This window comes from Thermoascus crustaceus (assembly GCF_041956765.1).
Source record: "Thermoascus crustaceus strain CBS 181.67 unplaced genomic scaffold VTN00scaffold_2, whole genome shotgun sequence".
Classification (NCBI taxonomy): domain Eukaryota; kingdom Fungi; phylum Ascomycota; class Eurotiomycetes; order Eurotiales; family Thermoascaceae; genus Thermoascus; species Thermoascus crustaceus.
The window spans coordinates 1700958-1719674 of NW_027192528.1; the positions used below are offsets into that span (position 1 = coordinate 1700958).

The 18717-nt window shown below is 52.8% G+C and overlaps 9 protein-coding genes across 9 annotated transcripts; 6 read left to right on the top strand and 3 right to left on the bottom strand.

Moving 5' to 3' along the window:
* Positions 1 to 11: 11 nt before the first annotated feature.
* VTN00DRAFT_4138 (uncharacterized protein) lies at positions 12 to 2198 on the top strand (the record flags this gene model as incomplete). The annotated part of the gene is made up of 1 exon (XM_069430533.1): positions 12 to 2198. The coding sequence occupies one exon, from the start codon at positions 12 to 14 to the stop codon at positions 2196 to 2198; it is 2187 nt and encodes a 728-aa protein (XP_069289659.1).
* An 849-nt stretch (positions 2199 to 3047) lies between these two features.
* On the bottom strand, positions 3048 to 3766 carry VTN00DRAFT_4139 (uncharacterized protein; the record flags this gene model as incomplete). Its single annotated transcript, XM_069430534.1, has 3 exons — positions 3048 to 3414; positions 3493 to 3701; positions 3764 to 3766. The coding sequence occupies 3 exons, from the start codon at positions 3764 to 3766 to the stop codon at positions 3048 to 3050; spliced, it is 579 nt and encodes a 192-aa protein (XP_069289660.1).
* Positions 3767 to 4114: 348 nt separating this feature from the next.
* Positions 4115 to 6083, top strand: VTN00DRAFT_4140 (uncharacterized protein; the record flags this gene model as incomplete). The annotated part of the gene is made up of 4 exons (XM_069430536.1): positions 4115 to 4150; positions 4213 to 4227; positions 4285 to 4506; positions 4572 to 6083. The coding sequence occupies 4 exons, from the start codon at positions 4115 to 4117 to the stop codon at positions 6081 to 6083; spliced, it is 1785 nt and encodes a 594-aa protein (XP_069289661.1).
* A 1118-nt stretch (positions 6084 to 7201) lies between these two features.
* On the top strand, positions 7202 to 9475 carry VTN00DRAFT_4141 (uncharacterized protein; the record flags this gene model as incomplete). The annotated part of the gene is made up of 3 exons (XM_069430537.1): positions 7202 to 7275; positions 7440 to 7735; positions 7833 to 9475. The coding sequence occupies 3 exons, from the start codon at positions 7202 to 7204 to the stop codon at positions 9473 to 9475; spliced, it is 2013 nt and encodes a 670-aa protein (XP_069289662.1).
* A 472-nt stretch (positions 9476 to 9947) lies between these two features.
* On the top strand, positions 9948 to 11825 carry VTN00DRAFT_4142 (uncharacterized protein; the record flags this gene model as incomplete). The annotated part of the gene is made up of 2 exons (XM_069430538.1): positions 9948 to 10751; positions 10815 to 11825. 2 exons carry the CDS (start codon positions 9948 to 9950, stop codon positions 11823 to 11825), a joined length of 1815 nt encoding a protein of 604 aa, XP_069289663.1.
* A 1438-nt stretch (positions 11826 to 13263) lies between these two features.
* Positions 13264 to 13874, top strand: VTN00DRAFT_4143 (uncharacterized protein; the record flags this gene model as incomplete). Its single annotated transcript, XM_069430539.1, has 2 exons — positions 13264 to 13266; positions 13335 to 13874. 2 exons carry the CDS (start codon positions 13264 to 13266, stop codon positions 13872 to 13874), a joined length of 543 nt encoding a protein of 180 aa, XP_069289664.1.
* A 270-nt stretch (positions 13875 to 14144) lies between these two features.
* On the bottom strand, positions 14145 to 16307 carry VTN00DRAFT_4144 (uncharacterized protein; the record flags this gene model as incomplete). Its single annotated transcript, XM_069430540.1, has 4 exons — positions 14145 to 14318; positions 14381 to 15683; positions 15737 to 15922; positions 15979 to 16307. 4 exons carry the CDS (start codon positions 16305 to 16307, stop codon positions 14145 to 14147), a joined length of 1992 nt encoding a protein of 663 aa, XP_069289665.1.
* A 318-nt stretch (positions 16308 to 16625) lies between these two features.
* VTN00DRAFT_4145 (uncharacterized protein) lies at positions 16626 to 17793 on the top strand (the record flags this gene model as incomplete). Its single annotated transcript, XM_069430541.1, has 2 exons — positions 16626 to 17421; positions 17477 to 17793. 2 exons carry the CDS (start codon positions 16626 to 16628, stop codon positions 17791 to 17793), a joined length of 1113 nt encoding a protein of 370 aa, XP_069289666.1.
* Positions 17794 to 18328: 535 nt separating this feature from the next.
* VTN00DRAFT_4146 (uncharacterized protein) lies at positions 18329 to 18703 on the bottom strand (the record flags this gene model as incomplete). The annotated part of the gene is made up of 1 exon (XM_069430542.1): positions 18329 to 18703. One exon carries the CDS (start codon positions 18701 to 18703, stop codon positions 18329 to 18331), a length of 375 nt encoding a protein of 124 aa, XP_069289667.1.
* Between the last annotated feature and the right edge of the window lie 14 nt (positions 18704 to 18717).

An 18717-nucleotide genomic window follows, 5' to 3' on the forward strand; every position in this document is an offset into this window, starting at 1 on the left:
GACCTCTAGCCATGAACGCTCGCCCGGAGAGGTACTACATCCACGCTCGGAATCCCTTGAACAGCGCGAGCAGCAATCGCTATGACCTAACTCTCCAGCAGATCCAGAGCAGTCCGGCCATCGCGTACGTTCTTGCGTCGGGTCTATTTTTATACTGCATCCTCGTCTATCTCGACGTTCTCCCCTTCACCGTCTCGCAAGCTCTCTGGTACATCATTGTCTATCTGACTCCGTCGCGCATCGTATTTGCCCTGGACGGGAAGCACACAAAGCCGGATACCCCCAACAGACGTGGAGACAAGATGAATATGTCTACTTTCCAAGCGAAGAGCGAAGCCATGCGGCGCATCCTCGGCCTTGACGGCAGTTCGTTCTACTTCCTCTTTCCGCGCGCGAGAAGCTTGTCGGGATTTGGGAACGCATTGTTAGGTGGGAAGGAGACCATGCCACCTGGGTTGGGCAACTGGGACAACTCCTGCTATCAGAACAGTATCATACAGGGCTTGGCATCGTTACGATCACTGGATGCTTTTCTCGAACGTAACATCAAGGAGTTCGCGGGAAAAGGGTCGTTATCGACACATATCGCTCTGAAAGACATAATAGAGCGACTCAACAGTCCATCATATCACGGACAGAGGTTGTGGACACCACCAGACCTAAAGTCAATGAGCAGCTGGCAACAACAGGATGCGCAGGAATACTTCTCGAAAATCGTAGATCAGATCGACCGAGAAATCCTGCAAGCCTTGAGAGGGAAAACAAGGAACCTTGGTCTAAAAATGGCTGGTCCCCAAGAACATGTCGTCGGAGTCGCTTCAGCATCCGGGAATCCCGACGACGAGAAATCCCGCGGTCAGGTATCCGAACAGACTTCCTCGCCTAGAAACCCTCTAGAAGGTCTGCTAGCACAACGGGTAGGCTGCATGAGGTGTGGCTGGACAGAAGGATTATCTCTCATTCCCTTCAACTGTCTGACCGTTCCCCTTGGGAAAAATTGGGAGTATGACATTCGCGATTGCCTAGATGAATACATGAATCTGGAGCCTATCGAAGGAGTTGAATGTGCCAAGTGCACCCTATTGCGTACCCAGGAGCAACTCCGTCATTTGCTGAGGCAAATTGAAGATGATACCGGGCTTGCTGGTAGTTCATCAGACTCACCGAAGCTATCGGATGCGCTCAAGAGTTCTGCACGGGCTAGATTGCAGGCTGTTGAAGAAGCTCTTGAGGATGAGGACTTTGCGGAGAAGACGCTCTCGAAAAAATGCCACATCCCGTCCAAAAACCGAGTGTCCACGACGAAGTCAAGACAAGCAGTGATCGCAAGAGCTCCAAAGTCCCTTGTTATCCATGTCAATCGTAGTCTATTCGATGAAACTACCGGAGTTCTGAGGAAGAACTACGCGGACGTTAGGTTCCCGAAGACGTTGAATCTTGACGAGTGGTGTTTGGGAACAAAGTCTGTGGACCAGGGTGATGATGCTCCAGAAAAATGGGATATCGATCCACAAGAATCCATGCTTCCACGGCCCGGTACAAGTGTTGAAGTCCTTGACAGGCGATACGAATTGCGAGCTGTCATCACACACTACGGCAGACACGAAAATGGGCATTACATATGCTACAGGAAATATCCATTGCACCTGTTTCCCACCACTGTTCCCGAGGCCGTACTCCAAGCGGACGGAGAGAAAGAGAGGTCTGAGCGTTGGTTTCGGCTGAGTGATGATGATGTACAAATGGTCAGCGAACGAAGCGTGATGTCTCAGGGAGGTGTCTTCATGCTGTTCTATGAGTCGGTCGAATCGTCCATGTCGGAGCATGGACTTCCTAATGGCACGAAATCCGAATTTAGTGAGGAGGAACATACAGAAGTCGACGGCCCCGATTCTTCTCCTGGCATGGGGACTCTGAAACATGCCACTCCGGCCAGTGAACCAATCACTACGGAAACATCAACTCAAGATGAGTTGTCTTCTAACGGGTCAGAATCCGTCGACTTCGATACGTCTGTAGCATCACGGACGTCCACAGCATCATCTAGCCCGTCGCCACCATCAAAGCGCGAGACACCTGCTGATAATGTCCAGTCTGTTTCGCCGGTGCTGAGGGCATCCACAGCCGAGAGAAGCAACGAAGGCAGCGGAGAGCCATCGGACTCCATTCGACCGCCATCAATGGTCACGGCAATTTAGCACTGTTTCAATACGATTACTAGCATGCATTGGCACCTACACAATGATATTAGTGATACCCAGGAGGACAAGTCATATTGTTAGAGAGGCGTTGGTCTTTATCCGGTTCACATCATTCTCTTTGTAGTGTAACGGGTGAAATGGATGGTCATAATGGGAAATTTCTTTTTGAAACGCATGTACTATAAAGAATCCCGGTTTTTCTTGGATCATCAGTAATCAAGGCGGCTGGCAGGCACACTGTCTCCCATCTGAGAGAGGCGTGCTATCGATGAGCGTGCGCGTGTGGAGCAGATGGGAGATTGCATTTCTATTTTCGGGGGAAGAGGATCTTGGGCTTTTAGCACGGTGATTTTGAATCGGCAGGGTTGGCTGTTTGTAGAGTACATGAAAGAACCGAATAATAATGACGCGAATGTATATCTAACTTTCTGGCTGTTATCTACCTTTTTCTTTTATTGGCGGCCATTTACAGGAAGCGATTAGTGTTACAAATGGCACGATAATATTGCCACCATCTCACAAAAAATGAGAGCTAGGTAATTTTGAGCGGATATCTTAAGCGTAGTGGAACGGAACTAATATGTACAGTATCTGGATGCTTCATAGCATAGCAAAGTTATCTTGACAGAACAGCACCCTCCCGAAATCCTGATCAGGGATCAGCCTGAATATTGCGTCCCAGGATGCCTTCGCTGAACCCAAAGTTACTAAAACAGTGCTTGTCAAGATGTAAGTCCATCGATAAAAGTCGAGTTTCTGACGGCAAGACACGGCCCCAATAGAACACCACCAACGCCGTTCCCAGGTATGAATACCGAACTAGAAATCAAACCGCAAACTCAAAACTCAAAACACTCCCGCCCTGGACATCACATCTCGGAACTGCTCTAATGTCACACCAGCCTGCACGCCCGCACCACCGTTCGCCTCCAGGATCATATCCCTCAGCAGATCGTCGCCAACACTGTCCTCCTTCAGATCACGGGCAATGCGGCGCAGGTGTCCCAGGGTGATCGGACCATCCGTACCGCGCGTGAACAGGCGATACGCAGTATCGACTTCTTCGGAGAGAGCATCAGCGTCGCGGGAGTGCAGCTTTGCTGCGGCGATGGAGAGGAAGGGGCCGTAGGGGACGAAGCCGGTGTGGGTGGGGTCGAGGGCAGAGAGGATGGAGGATAGTTCACGGGGGTTGGATGGGGGAAGGCCGAGGGCACTGTAGAGATACCCACGTTAGATTCTATATCTATGCACAAAGATCCTGAGATATAAGTATTGGGCATGGTAGACATACACAAGCGCTCTCCGGACGTCTTCGGTGCGGATCACACCCTCCTTCTCATCTTCGAATTCTTCGTTCGTGGTTGAAAAGAGATGGAACGCTTCCTTGATCTCGTTCTCTTCTTCTGCAGTGATATCGTTCTCCTTGGCCAGCTTGGACTGCCGGCCCTTCTTTACTTTCGGGGCAGCTGTCGCGGTGCCACCGCCGCGCCGTTTCGGGGGCTGTTAGGGGGAGATACTGGTCAGCATGTCTGATAATAGAAATATAGCAAAGGGCAACATACCATCTTGCTGCCTATGCTCTACCATGCAGAGATGACAGATCTGCTATCGCATCTTGGAGTGAGGCTTCTGTATGGGCGTACTTCGCATGTACAGCGCATGCAGGAACCGGCGGACGGAGAGCGGAGATCGGGATCCCGGCCTGTTCGTCCGCACGGGCTCGGACCGCTGACGTGATGTGTCCGTGCCTAGAGCCAGTTTCGCCCCGCGACAGAAGCATATAGCGGTCGTCTGTTTACCCCTCCACGTCTGTTTGCATACTTCCACTCTAGTTTACGAGTCGCGCAGCTCGTCGCTTCAACATAAGCCGAGTACGTAGTTTGGAGGCCTCCCGCTTGCTCTACAACGCCAATATGGATGTCGAGCTGTATGTCTATGACCTTTCGAAGGTGGAGTCAATGCCGTAGATCTGTACACTTCTTTGAACAGCATTTGCTAACATGGAATACAGGGCTTGGCTCGTCAAGTACGTTCCCCTTGATGTTCTAGGCACTCGCACCTTCTAATTAGCCTACGATAATAGTATTCCCTCGCCTTAACGGGCGTACAGATCGACGCGATATATCATACTTCCCTCGTCTTTGGTGGCGTGGAATATTTCTTCGGGCAAGGCATTCAGAGAAAGGTACCGGGCACTACACACCATGGCCAGCCTATGGAAAAACTACATATGGGGAAGACGGAGCTCCCCAACGACGTGATACAAGAATATCTGGACTCATTGGCTAAAGTCTATACCCCGGAGGTAGGGCAGTTGCGTTCACTGGGACTTTATCCGTTGATGTGATAATGCTGATATTCCTGTTGCAGTCGTATGATCTCTTCCTGCATAACTGCAACAACTTCACGCATGACCTCTCGATGTTCCTTCTCGGGAAAGGGATCCCAGAGCATATCAGGAGCTTGCCCCAAACATTCCTCAGCACGCCGTTCGGGCAGATGATGAAGCCTCAGATTGAAGCGGCCCTGCGTGGAGTCACTCAGGCTGACATCGGCCAAGATGCCCAAGCACCTAATGCAAGACCGGGAGGGTCATCGACGCAGCATACAGCAGGGAATGGGACGGGGTCATCCTCCTCCGGCAGCCATTCGTCGGCTCCCCGTGCAGGATACGTCCGCAACGTTAGCAACTTGCAACAGCTGGAAGAACAGCTGGCCGCTGCGTCGAATTCCTGTGCAGTCATTTTCTTTACCTCCTCCACATGTGCGCCGTGCAAGATTGTATATCCAACATACGATGAATTGGCAGAGGAGGCTGGAGATAAGGCTGTCTTGATCAAGGTCGATCTCAACTATGCCTACGATGTGAGCGCGAAATATGGCGTCCGCGCGACTCCAACCTTTATGACTTTCCTCAAGGGACAAAAAGAGAACGAATGGAGCGGCGCCAATCCCGCCCAGCTCAGAGGCAACGTCCGGATGCTTATCCAGATGGCCTTCCCCCCTCACCCACACACTCAACTGAGATTACCAAGTCTGCAGAGGAAGATTATCAGCTACGTCACGTACAACAAGGTGCCTCCACTTGACAAGCTGAAGCACAAGATCGGAGAACACGCGAATGACCCAACAATCCAATCCGTCGTCGAATTTGCCAAATCGAGAGGCCTGAGTGCTCCTGCGGAAACACCGATTCCAAATCTTGACTCCCTGGCCTCGTTTCTTCAGTCGACCTATCCTACGGTACCAATCGATATCCGCTTTGCTTTAGTCGACCTCATCCGTCTGGCCTTCCTGGATCCCAGAGTCAGCGGCTTCTTCGCCCAGGAACCCGACCACAAGACATTGCTCACCCTGTTCTCGGCCTCCGATGATCTTACCTCCGCCCCCTACAACCTCCGCATCGTCATGCTCCAGCTCGCCTGCAACCTCTTCAGCTCAACCCTCTATCCCGAGCAGATTATCTCGAACCAGCGCCTGCGGGAAACCTGTATCAAGCTGATCACCGGATCCCTACTTGATGAGCACACAAACCTGCGCGTCGTAGCCGCCTCACTCGCATTCAACCTGGCGGCATTCAACCACAACGAGCGATTCGATACCCGTCCAGACAAACTGACAGAGAGCGACCAGGTCGAGCTGGTGGCGTCGCTGCTGGAAGCCATCGGGAAGGAGGAGGAGTGCGTGGAGGCGCTGCATGGGATGCTTTTTGCGCTCGGGCTCTTCGTGTACGCGGCTCCGATGGACGGTGCAGTGATCGATATCTGCAAGGCGATGGGGATCGCAGATACGGTGAAGGAGAAGAGCAAGGTGGAGGTTCTGAAGGGCGAACCTCTGCTCAAGGAAGTTGGGGAGGTGTTGCTGGGGAAGGGACTTGCGTGATATTTATCGGGTAGAGTTGGGTTCTTTTGGATGCCCTCTTCTTTGATATTCTTTTCCTTTGATCATGCATACATTCGTCCATCTATCTGTGTCTATCTTGGAATATTGTTATGAGGTTTATGTTGCATAGAATGTAAGTATAGATTCTAGATCCTAGCTACCGCATGCACCGTAATCATGCAGCAGAACACGAAGACTATGAATGACTGGCTTACAATTGGTAATATTTCTCTTGGTATATGACTCGCAGTATTAGCAGCTGAGAGCGCCTGAGATCTTAGAGTACTCAGTGAATTCCTCAAACGAGGCGCTGTTCACCTAGACCGTACTTGATGGTCTCAGGTTCCCAATCCGTCCGGTATGTGAAACAAAGAAAACTATTTCTCCACAAACAGAGGCGATGAAATCTATTTGCGATCGATACTCACAATCAAGGATGAATGCTGAGGAGTCTTAAATATGTATATATATAATTCCAACGTCGAGCGGTCCCATTATTTAGTGCCATATAGGTTTATATAGCTTTAAACTAAGCCCTAGCATGCAAGCAATGGCGCGAATGCAGTAGCTGCTACAGACGATCCATAAATGGGGGCCTCCAGTCCCTCCGGTGCAGCCTAGAAAGGAATTTTTGCTGTTGATAGTCGTGCTAACAAGGCCCTATGCGATGATCGCCATAGCAACCCAGCATAAGGCCCCACGGCCACGCTTCCCCCCACCAGTCAGTGCACCCACGCTTAACCATTTCCGGGAAAAGGCAAACGATCTGTCCCGCATGTTCCTCCACCTCCATCCCTTGCCTTACAAGAATATCTAGTATGTACAATAGTTTCTATTACATGCCAACACATGGGAATCATTTTTGCAGACTGCAGATCAGTGTGTAACATGCCCCAGTGCATGAAGGGGGGGAAGAAAAGTAGGTGTCGAGTTTCCCCTTTATCTCCGTTCTATTGAAAGGGTAAGTTCCAAAATAGACTGACTGCATGTCCCCGATCCCGACCCTGTCAGGTCCGTTGACGTTTGATGTCCCGTTGTGCTGTGGTAAAAGCTAATCTTAGCAATAATCGCTGTGTCAACAGGTTTCGGTCCCTGTGTCACCGTCCGTCCGTCCGTACATGAATACATACAAAGCAGGGAGGGAGGCTGTGACAGACAGAGCGGCAGACAACATCAACAGACGGACAGAAAGGTACTGTAGCGACAAACAACAGGCAATCTCAGTCACTCGTTTCCTTTTCTACTACTTTCTTTCTACATACCTACATCTTCTGCATGCATGTACCACCATCTTGTCTGTCGACAACGCGACCTCATCTCTCTGCTTGTACAGTTATTTATGGAGAACAATAACAGGGAAATGACACTGGATTCGCGTTTCTTTAGCCGCAGCAGCCATGGGCTCGGACCCGGACCTGGCTCACTGTGCTCGACCTCTTCGATGTCCGGAGCCTCGGCGGTCAGTGGAAATACTGTACCTACGACCTTCTCGATGGCATCCTCAGCGGCTCTAAGGTCCAGTGCCTCCAGTCCGTCGTTGCGGGCCAGGGAGAGTGTGGTGGTGCCGGCGGGACGTCAGGATGGAGTTGGGAGTCCTAACCCAGGGGGTAATGTTAAGGTTGTAGTGAGGGTTAGGAAGTTCTTGGCTAGAGGTATGTCGTCTCGGTTTATTATGCGCGTTCTGGAGCAATTTTACAAGACAAGGAGACTGTTTTTCACCAGTGCTGACTTGAATGCTTGATACGACAGAGATTGAAAAGGGGTCTGAATGCTTGATCTCCATGGACCCGCGCACCCAGACGACCAAGCTCAAGGCGCCAAATGCCGGAAAGCCAAAATCGCAGTCCCGTGGTAAGATCATCGAGGATAAAAACTTCACCTTCGACAATTCCTTTTGGTCCCACAACGAGGACGACGAACACTATGCCACTCAGGAGGATGTGTACAAGTCCCTTGGGGAAGAGTTCTTGGACCACAATTTTGAAGGATATCACACTTGCATCTTTGCTTACGGCCAGACGGGCTCAGGAAAGAGTTATACAATGATGGGCATCCCGGAGCAGCCCGGCTTGATCCCGCGCACCTGCGAGGATCTTTTCCAGCGCATTGAGAACTCACAGTCCCCAGATATCAGCTACAACGTTCGCGTTTCGTACTTTGAGGTGTACAACGAGCATGTACGTGACCTGCTCGTGCCTCGTACCGACACACCTTATTATCTCAAAATCCGCGAGTCCCCAACGGACGGACCGTATGTCAAGGATCTAACAGAAGTGCCTGTCAGAAGCTTTGCGGAGATCATGAAGTACATGAGGAAAGGGGACTTGTCTCGGACGACTGCCAGCACCAAGATGAATGATACTTCTTCGCGATCCCATGCAGTCTTTACCATTATGCTCAAGCAGATACACCATGACATCTCAACTGACGAGACTACAGAGAGGACAGCCCGTATTAGACTGGTGGACCTTGCTGGATCTGAACGTGCCAAGTCGACAGAGGCCACGGGCCAGAGACTCCGCGAAGGTTCCAATATCAACAAGTCGCTGACTACGCTTGGTAGGGTCATTGCTGCCTTGGCTGATCCTAAGCAGAATCGACCTGGTGGAAGGAAGCATAGGGACGTGGTGCCGTACCGCGATTCCATCCTCACATGGTTGTTGAAAGACAGCCTGGGCGGTAACTCGAAGACGGCCATGATCGCTTGTATTTCTCCGACAGACTACGAGGAGACATTGTCTACTCTCCGCTACGCCGACCAAGCGAAGCACATTCGCACTCGTGCCATTGTTAACCAGGACCATGTTTCCGCAGCGGAGCGCGATGCGCAGATCGCTGAGATGGCTGAGACGATCCGTGCTCTGCAGCTTAGCGTCAGCCAGGCAGCCGTCAACAAGCGGGAGAGCGAGCTTCAGAATGAAAAGCTTGAGGAATATCAGCAGAAAGTGGAGAAGCTTCAGCGCCTGATGGAGGAGACCAAGATGGTCAGCGAGTGCAAGATCCGACGGCTCCAGACGGAGAACGAAGCGCTTCGTAATCACCTGAAGCTTGCTCTTGACAGTCTGAAGAACCCGATTCCCCCAGTTATCGTTGAGAAGCGTAGGAATAGCCTGGCCTTCGTCCAGGACAAGGGAGATGATGATGACGAGACAGAGAAAGAAAACAACGCTCCGGTAGAGTCAGAGCCGGTCTTTGACGAGGAGAGCACTATCCGAGACGAGGCCACCCAGACCGAGGCTCAGGAGATGCAGGCGGACATGGAAGAACTCCTCCGCGACATCAGTCTGTTCCAAAAGAAGATTGCAGCCGATCATGAGATGTTCCGTATCACGAAGAAACCTGACGCCCGCAAACGACGGGCTTTTGGTGATGTATTGGTCAATTATCGATGATGGACCAAGGCACGAGGCTTGGAGTAATATGGAAGATTAATAAGGAATGGTACTTGGGAGGATAGCATGTTAATGAGGGACAGGGTAGGATAGGAGTTAGGATACTGGTGCTGGGTTTTATCAATAAGCTGGGATGGGTATGGTTATTTCGGTTATGCTATGAATGCCTCAGTCAGCAAGGAGGATTGGTCTGAAAACGATAATTCCCTGTATTAAATACCTATGCCTTTGTTATGAGTGATGAGCTGATGAAGACGATTCCTATTGTTCTATGAATGCCTAGTACCTGGTTTGATGGACTCGGCCTAGGAAGCCTCGGGGAGAGAGCCCGGGGAGAGCTTGATTTGCTATCCACGCAGACACAGCCTGGCGTTGAGTCATACGGAGGATAAGCCGGTAGATATAAAGCAATGCAGGGTCGCTGATCGGTGATGTAAAGCTACTCGCTGGTTAGGGTTGAACCGCTGCAGCCATGGGGCTCTGGGCGCGGGCGTTCCGCTGGTGGCATCACCGCCGGGTGAGTCAGTCCTCCACTCGCTCTCCACAACCACCTCCTTTCCCACCTGAATCGTCCAATGCCCCTCCGGTCGTCTGCGCTCCTCCTCTAGCAAGCCCGACAGACATGGCGAATTCTTCCGATCCAGAGCTAACTTCCGCGCCCCCGGCTCAGGCCCCAGCCCCGGCCCCCGCTGCGCCCGCCGAGCAAAAACGAGAGCAGAAGCCACAAAAGCAGAAGCAAGAGTCTTCCACCAGCAACGCCAACGGGATGAACGGTGCGTCGTCGAAGCCTGCGAAGCAGCCCAAGCCAGCGGACGCCTCCGCTGAGGGGGGAGCCGTTGGTGGCACAGAGAAGCTGTCCGGTGCGGAGCTAAAGAAGAGGGCCAAGGCCGAGAAGGCCGCCAGGAGAGCAAGGGAGAAGCTCGAGAGAGAAAAGGCCGGCGGTGCTGCCGCTCAGCAGCAGCATGGACAGGCACAGACACCGGCGAAGAAGGGTCCGCAGGGAGGCAAAGACGCTGCGGCAGCACAGAAGGGCCAGAGGCAGCTGCCCATCCGGCATGGAGCCGCACAGGTCGCTGCGGCGGGGCCCGTCGAGCAGAAGGATGATAAGAAGGTTGCAGTTTTTGGACATCTGTATGGACAGCAGAGGAGGACGACTATTGCAGGTGCTGGGAAGGAGGTCCATCCTGCTGTGCTGGCGCTGGGCCTGCAGATGAGGGACTACGTCGTCTGTGGAAGCAGCGCACGATGTGTAGCGACGTTGCTTGCATTCAAGCGGGTATGTTCATGTTCTCTGATAATTGAGTCTTGCAGCTTTCGTCTCACATTCGATCTTCTCTAGGTCATTGAGTCCTACACCACACCTTTGGGCACATCCCTGGCCCGTCACTTGACGACCCATCTCTCGCACCAGATCACCTACCTCTCTACGTGCCGTCCCCTCTCTATCAGCCAGGGTAATGCCATCCGTGCTCTGAAGCTATCCATCTCCTCCGTCGACCCCTCTGTTCCCGAGGCCACCGCAAAGGCTTCGTTGTGCGAGTTTATCGACAACTTTATCCGTGAAAAGATCACTGTTGCAGACCAGGTGATCGCGACCAGCGCTGCGCAGAAGATCCAGGATGGCGATGTCATCGTCACCTTTGCAGGCAGCTCCATCGTCAAGCAGACCCTGCTCACCGCGCATAAGCAGGGCAAGAAGTTCCGCGTGTCCATCATTGACTCCCGCCCCCTCTTTGAGGGAAAGAACCTCGCTCGTGCGCTGGCCAATGCAGGCCTGGAGGTCCAGTATTCCCTCATCCACGGCATTAGCCATGCGATCAAGGATGCCACCAAGGTCTTCCTGGGCGCGCATGCCATGACTAGCAATGGCAGACTGTACTCGCGCGTCGGAACTGCCCTTGTTGCCATGTCGGCTAAGGAACGCTCCGGCGGAGTTGAAATCCCTGTCATCGTCTGCTGTGAGACGGTCAAGTTTACGGACCGTGTCGCACTCGACAGTATCGTCGTCAATGAGATCGCGGATGCAGATGAGCTGGTCGCTACCAACTCGCCGCAACAGATTACCGGCTTGCCTGACCCGGCGGCAGCCTCAACTGAATCCAGTCAGGGTGGTAAAGGTGGCAGCGGCAAGGCTCAGAGTTCCAGCAATGCTGAGACAGGAGCGGGCTCGAGCCTGAGTAAATCTTCCTCTTCTCCGCTCAAGGACTGGAGGGACACGCCGAACCTGCAGCTCCTCAATATCATGTACGATGTCACCCCGGCCGAATATGTGGACATGGTCGTCACCGAGATGGGCAGCTTGCCGCCTAGCGCGGTTCCGATCGTACATCGGATGAGCACGAATTCGTGAACCGGCCATTATTTCTCTTTGTTTTGGCCATCTCTGGGCCCCGCTGATGCGCTTGTGCGATTATCGTGATGTCTAGCTCCGCTGATACACCATTCTGTCGAGAACAAGCTTCTACTATATCTTTTTACAGGCGGTAATGTCGTGCAGCAGAGACTACCCAAAAGAAAAAGGAAAAAGCACGAAAACAAGGATGAGAATTTCTTTTCTCGGAGAGGTTAAGCTGGTTTTCTTCTCATGTATACGACGTGACCGGTGGCTTCAACTCGGACCATCAAACGAAAAATCTCGGCGTTCTTTTTCTATTTCACGACCATAGAGGGGGCGTTGGGATAATGGGTACACAAACACGTCGACTATCCACATGTTGTGCGAGTGGGGCACTGGTAGTGTCTGCTGTTACCATATTATCACCCTAACAGGTTGGTAGGCAATTCCTAGAGTGAGGAATGCGGGGACTGGAATGCAATGGGCCTGTTTGAAAAAAGACGATCTAATAGCGCGAGCTACGACTAGTTGATGAGATGGTGGGTGTGGATGAATGAATCAATGAATGAATGAATTTGGCTCCCGGCAGAGAAAAAAAAGAAAAGGAAAGGGAGAATGACAGAAATAAAAAAGTGATTCCCAACGATTCCCAATGTGTTTATTCTAATGAATATCCATCCATGTATCCCATCCGCACTTCCACCATTAGAAGTTGGTTGATTTATAGACTCTGGAATTTCAACGGAGGCAGAGTGCGCTGCTTAGAGGGGGGCGGAATTTGTGCTATTTCCAAAACGCTCCTTTCTCCACTCCAAATCGAATAAACTGTCATATTTTTCATGTAAAGTACACGTTGACTTTCTTTTTCAAAAAGAGGTACTCCATAGCGGCATACTCAGTGCACAGAAGCATTTAGCTCGCACAATAATATGGCAGTCTCAATAATATCAGACTGCGTGCGGCCGCGCCAAGAAAGCTGGGGTCCGGACCGGGTTATTAATAGTGTGTCCCTATTTGGAAGGCGGTGGGATATGCGGACCAGCAGGGTAGAATATACTGCCATGCCTTTCTTCGGAGCTGGAGAGAGAAACAGTCCGTCATTATCTTTAGAGTCGACGCGATTGATTGATGCTTGCTCGAGTGGCCTTTGATCAAAAGGTAAGTACTTTCCTTGTATAGGCAGTATATGTACACATATTCTGGACACAAGCTAACGTTATAGATCAGGTCGTGTTCGTTGCATCTCTGCCTTGTTTTGACGACCTCCTTCCCGGAAGGCTTCGAATCGAGACGCGACGGTTGTTCAGCTTGAGACTTGAGACTTGAGAGATAGTTCCATTGCAGGAGAGAACTACTGCGTAGGATATTGAATCTTGGATCTGTCTATCTGCTGCAAGGAAGAGACAAATAGAGATAAGCAAGCAAGCAAGCAAGCGATAAAAGAACAATCACAATGGTACGTTACATACATCTCCCTCATCCTCTACCCACGACCATCCACTCGACTAACATCTACAAAAACAGTCCAAAGACTCCTCCCCAACCTACATCCACATGCACCAGCCCCGCCTCGCCGACTTCTTCGAGGACTTCACCCGCCCGCACACTTCCCTCTACTCCAACCTCGCCTCCTCCTCCGCCGCCGCCATCGCCGCCCAGCACCACACCCACCACCCGCACCACACCTCCGCGACCGTGACCTACGGCTCCTCATCGCCCGCCACGGTCCCGTCCTTCCTGCCCATCGAGGACATCTACGTCCTGCCGCAGTATCAGCCCCTGAACCCGGAGGACGAGGACGATGTGATCCCCGATCAGCATGCGGCGTTTGGGATCACAAGGGCGATGGAGAGTAGGCGGGAGGCGGTGTGGAGGGATCTTGGCCTGGAGGAGTTGGTGAGGGGGGTCAGGCAGGGTGGGATTCCGGGAGGTGCTACTGGTGTTGGGGGTGGTGTGGGGGGGACAGGGGTCGGTGGGGGGCCGGCGATGATAGGGCAGAGGGGGTGGGGGCCTAAGTCGGCGGGGGCGTTGATGGGCGGGAGGAGGACGGTTTGTTTGAGGTAGAGGTGGCTGGCTGGGAGTTTCTCTTTTGAGATTGCAGGGTTAGAGGGGAGGTTTGGTTGTATTTTGCAGGCCAAAGATAGGATCGAGTTCAGGAGGGAGAACGGGACTACGGTTTGATCATCATGCTTATCAAGGAGTTCGGGTCGTTTTACATATCATTAATGCTTCATTCATGAGGAATATACCTAGCTTCGGGGAGCTCTTGCTACTATAATAGCCATCCAACGCCTGCCATCCCGGACAATCGCGTACACAATACATAATATGCAATCAGATCCTTGTTATATCCACTCTGGCTCGTTCGAAGACCCTGTGGCTCAGCTGCTTCTCCTGGCGCTCCTCATCGGTCATCGTTCGGGGGTGGATAGCCATGTGTGCGTAAGTTCCGGCCGCTCGACGCTTCGACAACGTGCCGGGATTGATGACGAGGACGCCCTCAACAACCTACAGAAAACACGTTCAGTTAGTCTCCCTTCAGTTAACGTGTGTTTATGAGGCTAGCTTACCTTTATGAACGGTGGCAGCATACTGGGTGTGATCAACACGTCCGGCCGCACGTTCCACCACTCTCCCAGCTTGAAATAGCTCATGTCCAGCATGGCTCCCGTAGCCAGGCCCCCCTCCGCACCGGACTTGGGCAGGTTCTCTCGCGCAGTGGGCGGGAATATGGGAGAGAAGTGCCGCTGCTCGATGAGATATTTAGGTAGTCTGGTCAACAGGTTGCCCTCCGTGGGCTTGCCGCTTAGAACCTCTTCCCTTCTCAGTTCGTACAGCACATCGTGGGAGCACATCCCGACGACGGTTTCGTTGAGTGACAGGGTCACTGGATTCGAAACGACGCGCACCTGCCTCGGCAGGCCCAGCTCCTTCTTTGGAAGAAGATCTTGCGGCCAGGAGACGTGCTTGCTCACCGCGTCTCGTACAGAAGGGACGAGGATGATGGTGATGCTCGGAACGGCTGTGACGAGCCGCTGCAAGGGGGCCGTTATGCAGTGACGGAATACGGTTGCGAGTGTTGCAGTGTCGGGATCAAATCCTTTCACTTCTGGCAGGTCAAAATCACCGGATGCGAGAAGTGGATGTTCTATGTCCAGGAAAGGACCCATTAATATCAGACCATCTGCATGCTCATCTGCAGCCTTCTGGCAGAGTTCCTTCAGAGGCTCGAAATCGAGGTTGTCGTCCGCAGTGTATGGTCCGGATGCGATAAACACGTTCAACGGATGTTCCGTGTCGGTTCCACCTAGACGTTCGTTTATCGAATCAATTATCGCTGGCGATGACGCAGCTGGAGGAAGGAGAGGAACTGGAAGAACTTCCTTGACTGAAAAGTACTCCCCAGATGCATTGATCCCTCTGAGAGCGACAATCTGGCCAGGGAAGAACTGGACCGATGGCAACGCGTCGACTCTCAACGGCACTCTCAACCCTGCGCCTGTTCGTCTGGACGTCTCGAGAACCAGAGAAGCCGTATTCAGCTTTCCCTCAAGACTGTCAGACGCAATTCGTCCGACAGCAACAATCTCACTTGTACTCTGGGACGCCGCATTCCCAAAGGTATATTGTTCTGCGCTGTATTGTTTCTGAAAGACGGATATAAATTCATCTATCCGGTCATCTAGAACCTCCGACGCCTCTGACAAGCGCATGGCCATCGGTTTGTATCCGAACTTTTTCAAGTCCGTATTGGCCGTAGGTCGAATGCGTGCCTCTGGGAACGGGGCAATAGGGGCACCGGACATCGACAAGTGAGCATTGAGGGTTTCGACGACCTGACCGGGGTTTTGACGTTCGGAGAAAGGCACAGCCCTGGACGAGGAATTAGCGCCAGTATTCTGAACAAATTAAGACTTGCATCATACTGTGTCGGGTCTGTGGTCCCATTCGTAGGCTTGTGTGCTGTCTTAAAGTCTCCCGGTGATCCGTTCTTTTCAGGTCGTCCGATCTTGGATATCGAAGGGGTCTCGAACTCTGACTTGCGCTTCGCCGAACTGCCGGCACCGTTTACTGGGCGATGGTGAGGGGTGTTTGGAGCCAATCCATCGAGCCTTGAGAACAGTCAGCCTTATAGATGCAAACGTGAAAGCAATCCAGGAGCACATGCATCCCAAATACGTCTGTATTAGCAGCAACCCGCTGCGTAGCTGTGACCCCGCTCCTCTTCTCCGCGTTCCGCAAATGGCCCTTCCCTCTACTTTCTCGTTCCAGGTTATCCTGCACATCCCGCTTGAATGCCCGGACGGTGTCGAGGTTCAATTTCGTCTCCTCCGCGCCCATCTTCAAACTGTAGGACTCCCATTTGTAGAAGAGCTCCTGCGGCGAGATCGAGTGCACGCGGAGAATGGACTGCAGCTCCGCGAGCACATCTTGCGGCAACCCGTCAGGGGCGACGGGCGCAAAGACCCCATTCAGGTCGTCGACCGTGTCGTCCATGTTGGAGGTGCTGGGCCAGGGGATTTCGTTGCTCGCGTAGGAGCATCAGCGGTAGTGTTGAGCGAGAAGAGGAACGACGCGTTGCGGCGCGTCGGGGCCCGAGGCCCGCGTGGAGTCGAAGCGTTTTTAGTGGTGAGCCCGTGGGGACAGCGCCGACTGGTGGATCGTCAAACCGTCCCCGGGCGACGTAGTTCCCGAACCCGATCGATCGGTTGGTCCCTGATTGCGACAGCTGCTTCTTAGGGTCTTCTGTAGATCTCTCCCCTCTCCCCTGCAAGGAGCATCCATCAAACAACTCCTCTCCTGAATCCTGAAACCATGGCTGCCCCGGAAGAAAACCCTCCCACTGCCCCTGTCGCAACCGAAGTCACAGAGGACGCATCTAAGTCTGAGCCTACAGCTCCAGCCCCTGCTGTCGAAGCTAAGGCTACAGAGCACTCTACGACAAAGGAGAAAGTCGACCTGGGTCTTCCATTGTCTGCGGCAGATGGCCTGATCCAGAAGCCATTTGCACGCCCCCTCGACAATGCCCGTCCACCTCCTCCCCCTCAGCTCACGCCCGACCAGGATGCCAAGTATAACTTGGTCTTGAAGACCGTATCCTCCTGGACGACCGTCCCGACGACTTCTGCGAAGAACGCACCAACGGCCCCAATCACCGACGATGAACGTATGTTCCTGACCAGAGAATGTCTCCTGAGATACCTCCGGGCAACCAAGTGGCATGTCAATGAAGCGGTGGCACGCATTCAGGGAACTCTTACCTGGCGTCGTGAATATGGATTGGAGAAGTTGACGCCAGACTACATCTCCCCTGAAAACGAAACGGGAAAGCAGGTCATCATTGGCTACGATATCAACGCGCGGCCTTGTCTCTATCTCCTGCCTTCCAAGCAGAACACCGAAAAGAGCGACCGTCAGATCCACCATCTGGTGTTCATGCTGGAACGGATCATTGATCTCATGGGACCGGATCAGGAGAACCTCGCCCTAGTCGTCAATTTCAACGAAACTAAGTCGGGGCAAAATGCAACCATCGGCCAGGCCAAGCAAACCCTGCATATCCTCCAGAACCACTACCCCGAAAGACTTGGACGAGCCCTCGTAGTGAATGGTAAGTGCACTCATCCGCTGTCTTGACGTTGCGTCTGCTAACTATGCGTGTGCAGTTCCATTCATGATTTGGAGCTTCTTCAAGCTCATCTCACCATTCATTGACCCTCTGACCAAGGAGAAATTGAAATTCAACGAAGATCTCCGCAAACATGTACCACCGGCGCAGCTTCTGAAAGCCGTAGGTGGTGATGTCGAGTTCGAATACGACCACTCCGTGTACTGGCCGGCTTTGAACAAGCTCGCGGAGCTGCGCAGACAGGAATACCGTGAACGCTGGATCAAAGGTGGCAAGAGGATCGGAGAACACGAGAACTACCTCAAGGGCGGATCTGGAAAGAGCCTGGCCGAGACTGAAGCTGCTTCTGCGTAGTGATGGTGTGAATACTATTTCCCTTTCCATGCTCTTTTGGCCAAGTCCCTATCTAGATACCTCTTTTTGTCGGAGAAAACCTTTCAGCTGCGTGTCATCGTCCGAGTGATATATAAAAGTTCGTGTTGCATAGACCTGTTGCGAGGTGCTCTGGGGAGAAAGCATTGTTCTTTGGCAGCGTGCATATATCTGTACCTAGACACATCATATTTTAGTAATAGCGATTAGATACCTCTGTAATAATATAGCCGCACCTTTCTTTCGTTGGAAATCAGGTTCGAGTAGTACGCCCGACATAGAATGCCTACCTCTGGGGCTAGTCAGGGACGGTGGAAGTGGCTGCGGCATGACGCATGACGCCTGGTACCTAGACTGCTGAAACCACAAAGGTCCCCTGCATTGTAGTGAGTCGCATATACCGCCCACTGATCATGTCCCAGCTAGAGCACGAAACTGCAAGACCATATCCTAGCCCAAGGAGCGCGACGGTGTCTTCGGTCTTTATGTCACGTGCGGGGCAGCGGGCGGCGCGGGGTCAGCCGTGGAGCGGCTCGACGGCGACCTTGGGTCTGCTCCGCCGTTCGCCAGACCGTTGAGCTGCACCCGTCGACGGCAGAGATTTCCTGGCCTGATGGGATCTCAATGCGATCGCTGTTACATATCCTGGTCCCAGATCCGTCGCTGGTCCGCACGTGAAGCTCGCGTTCTTTGCGCTTCTCGCATGCCCGGGAGATCTCAGATCTGAGCTGTCAACCTGCCACTCTGTTAGCTTCCAATCACCATCCCCGTCTTGTCGAGCGAAGCGGGCTGTACAGTGTCTCCTTGCAGCTATCAGGGTCGGAACCAGGCTGCAGACACTGTGTGAGCCGAGAAGGCTGAGGAGCTCCCCCGAGGCCAAGCCCCTCTTCATGCGGCTCTCGTCGA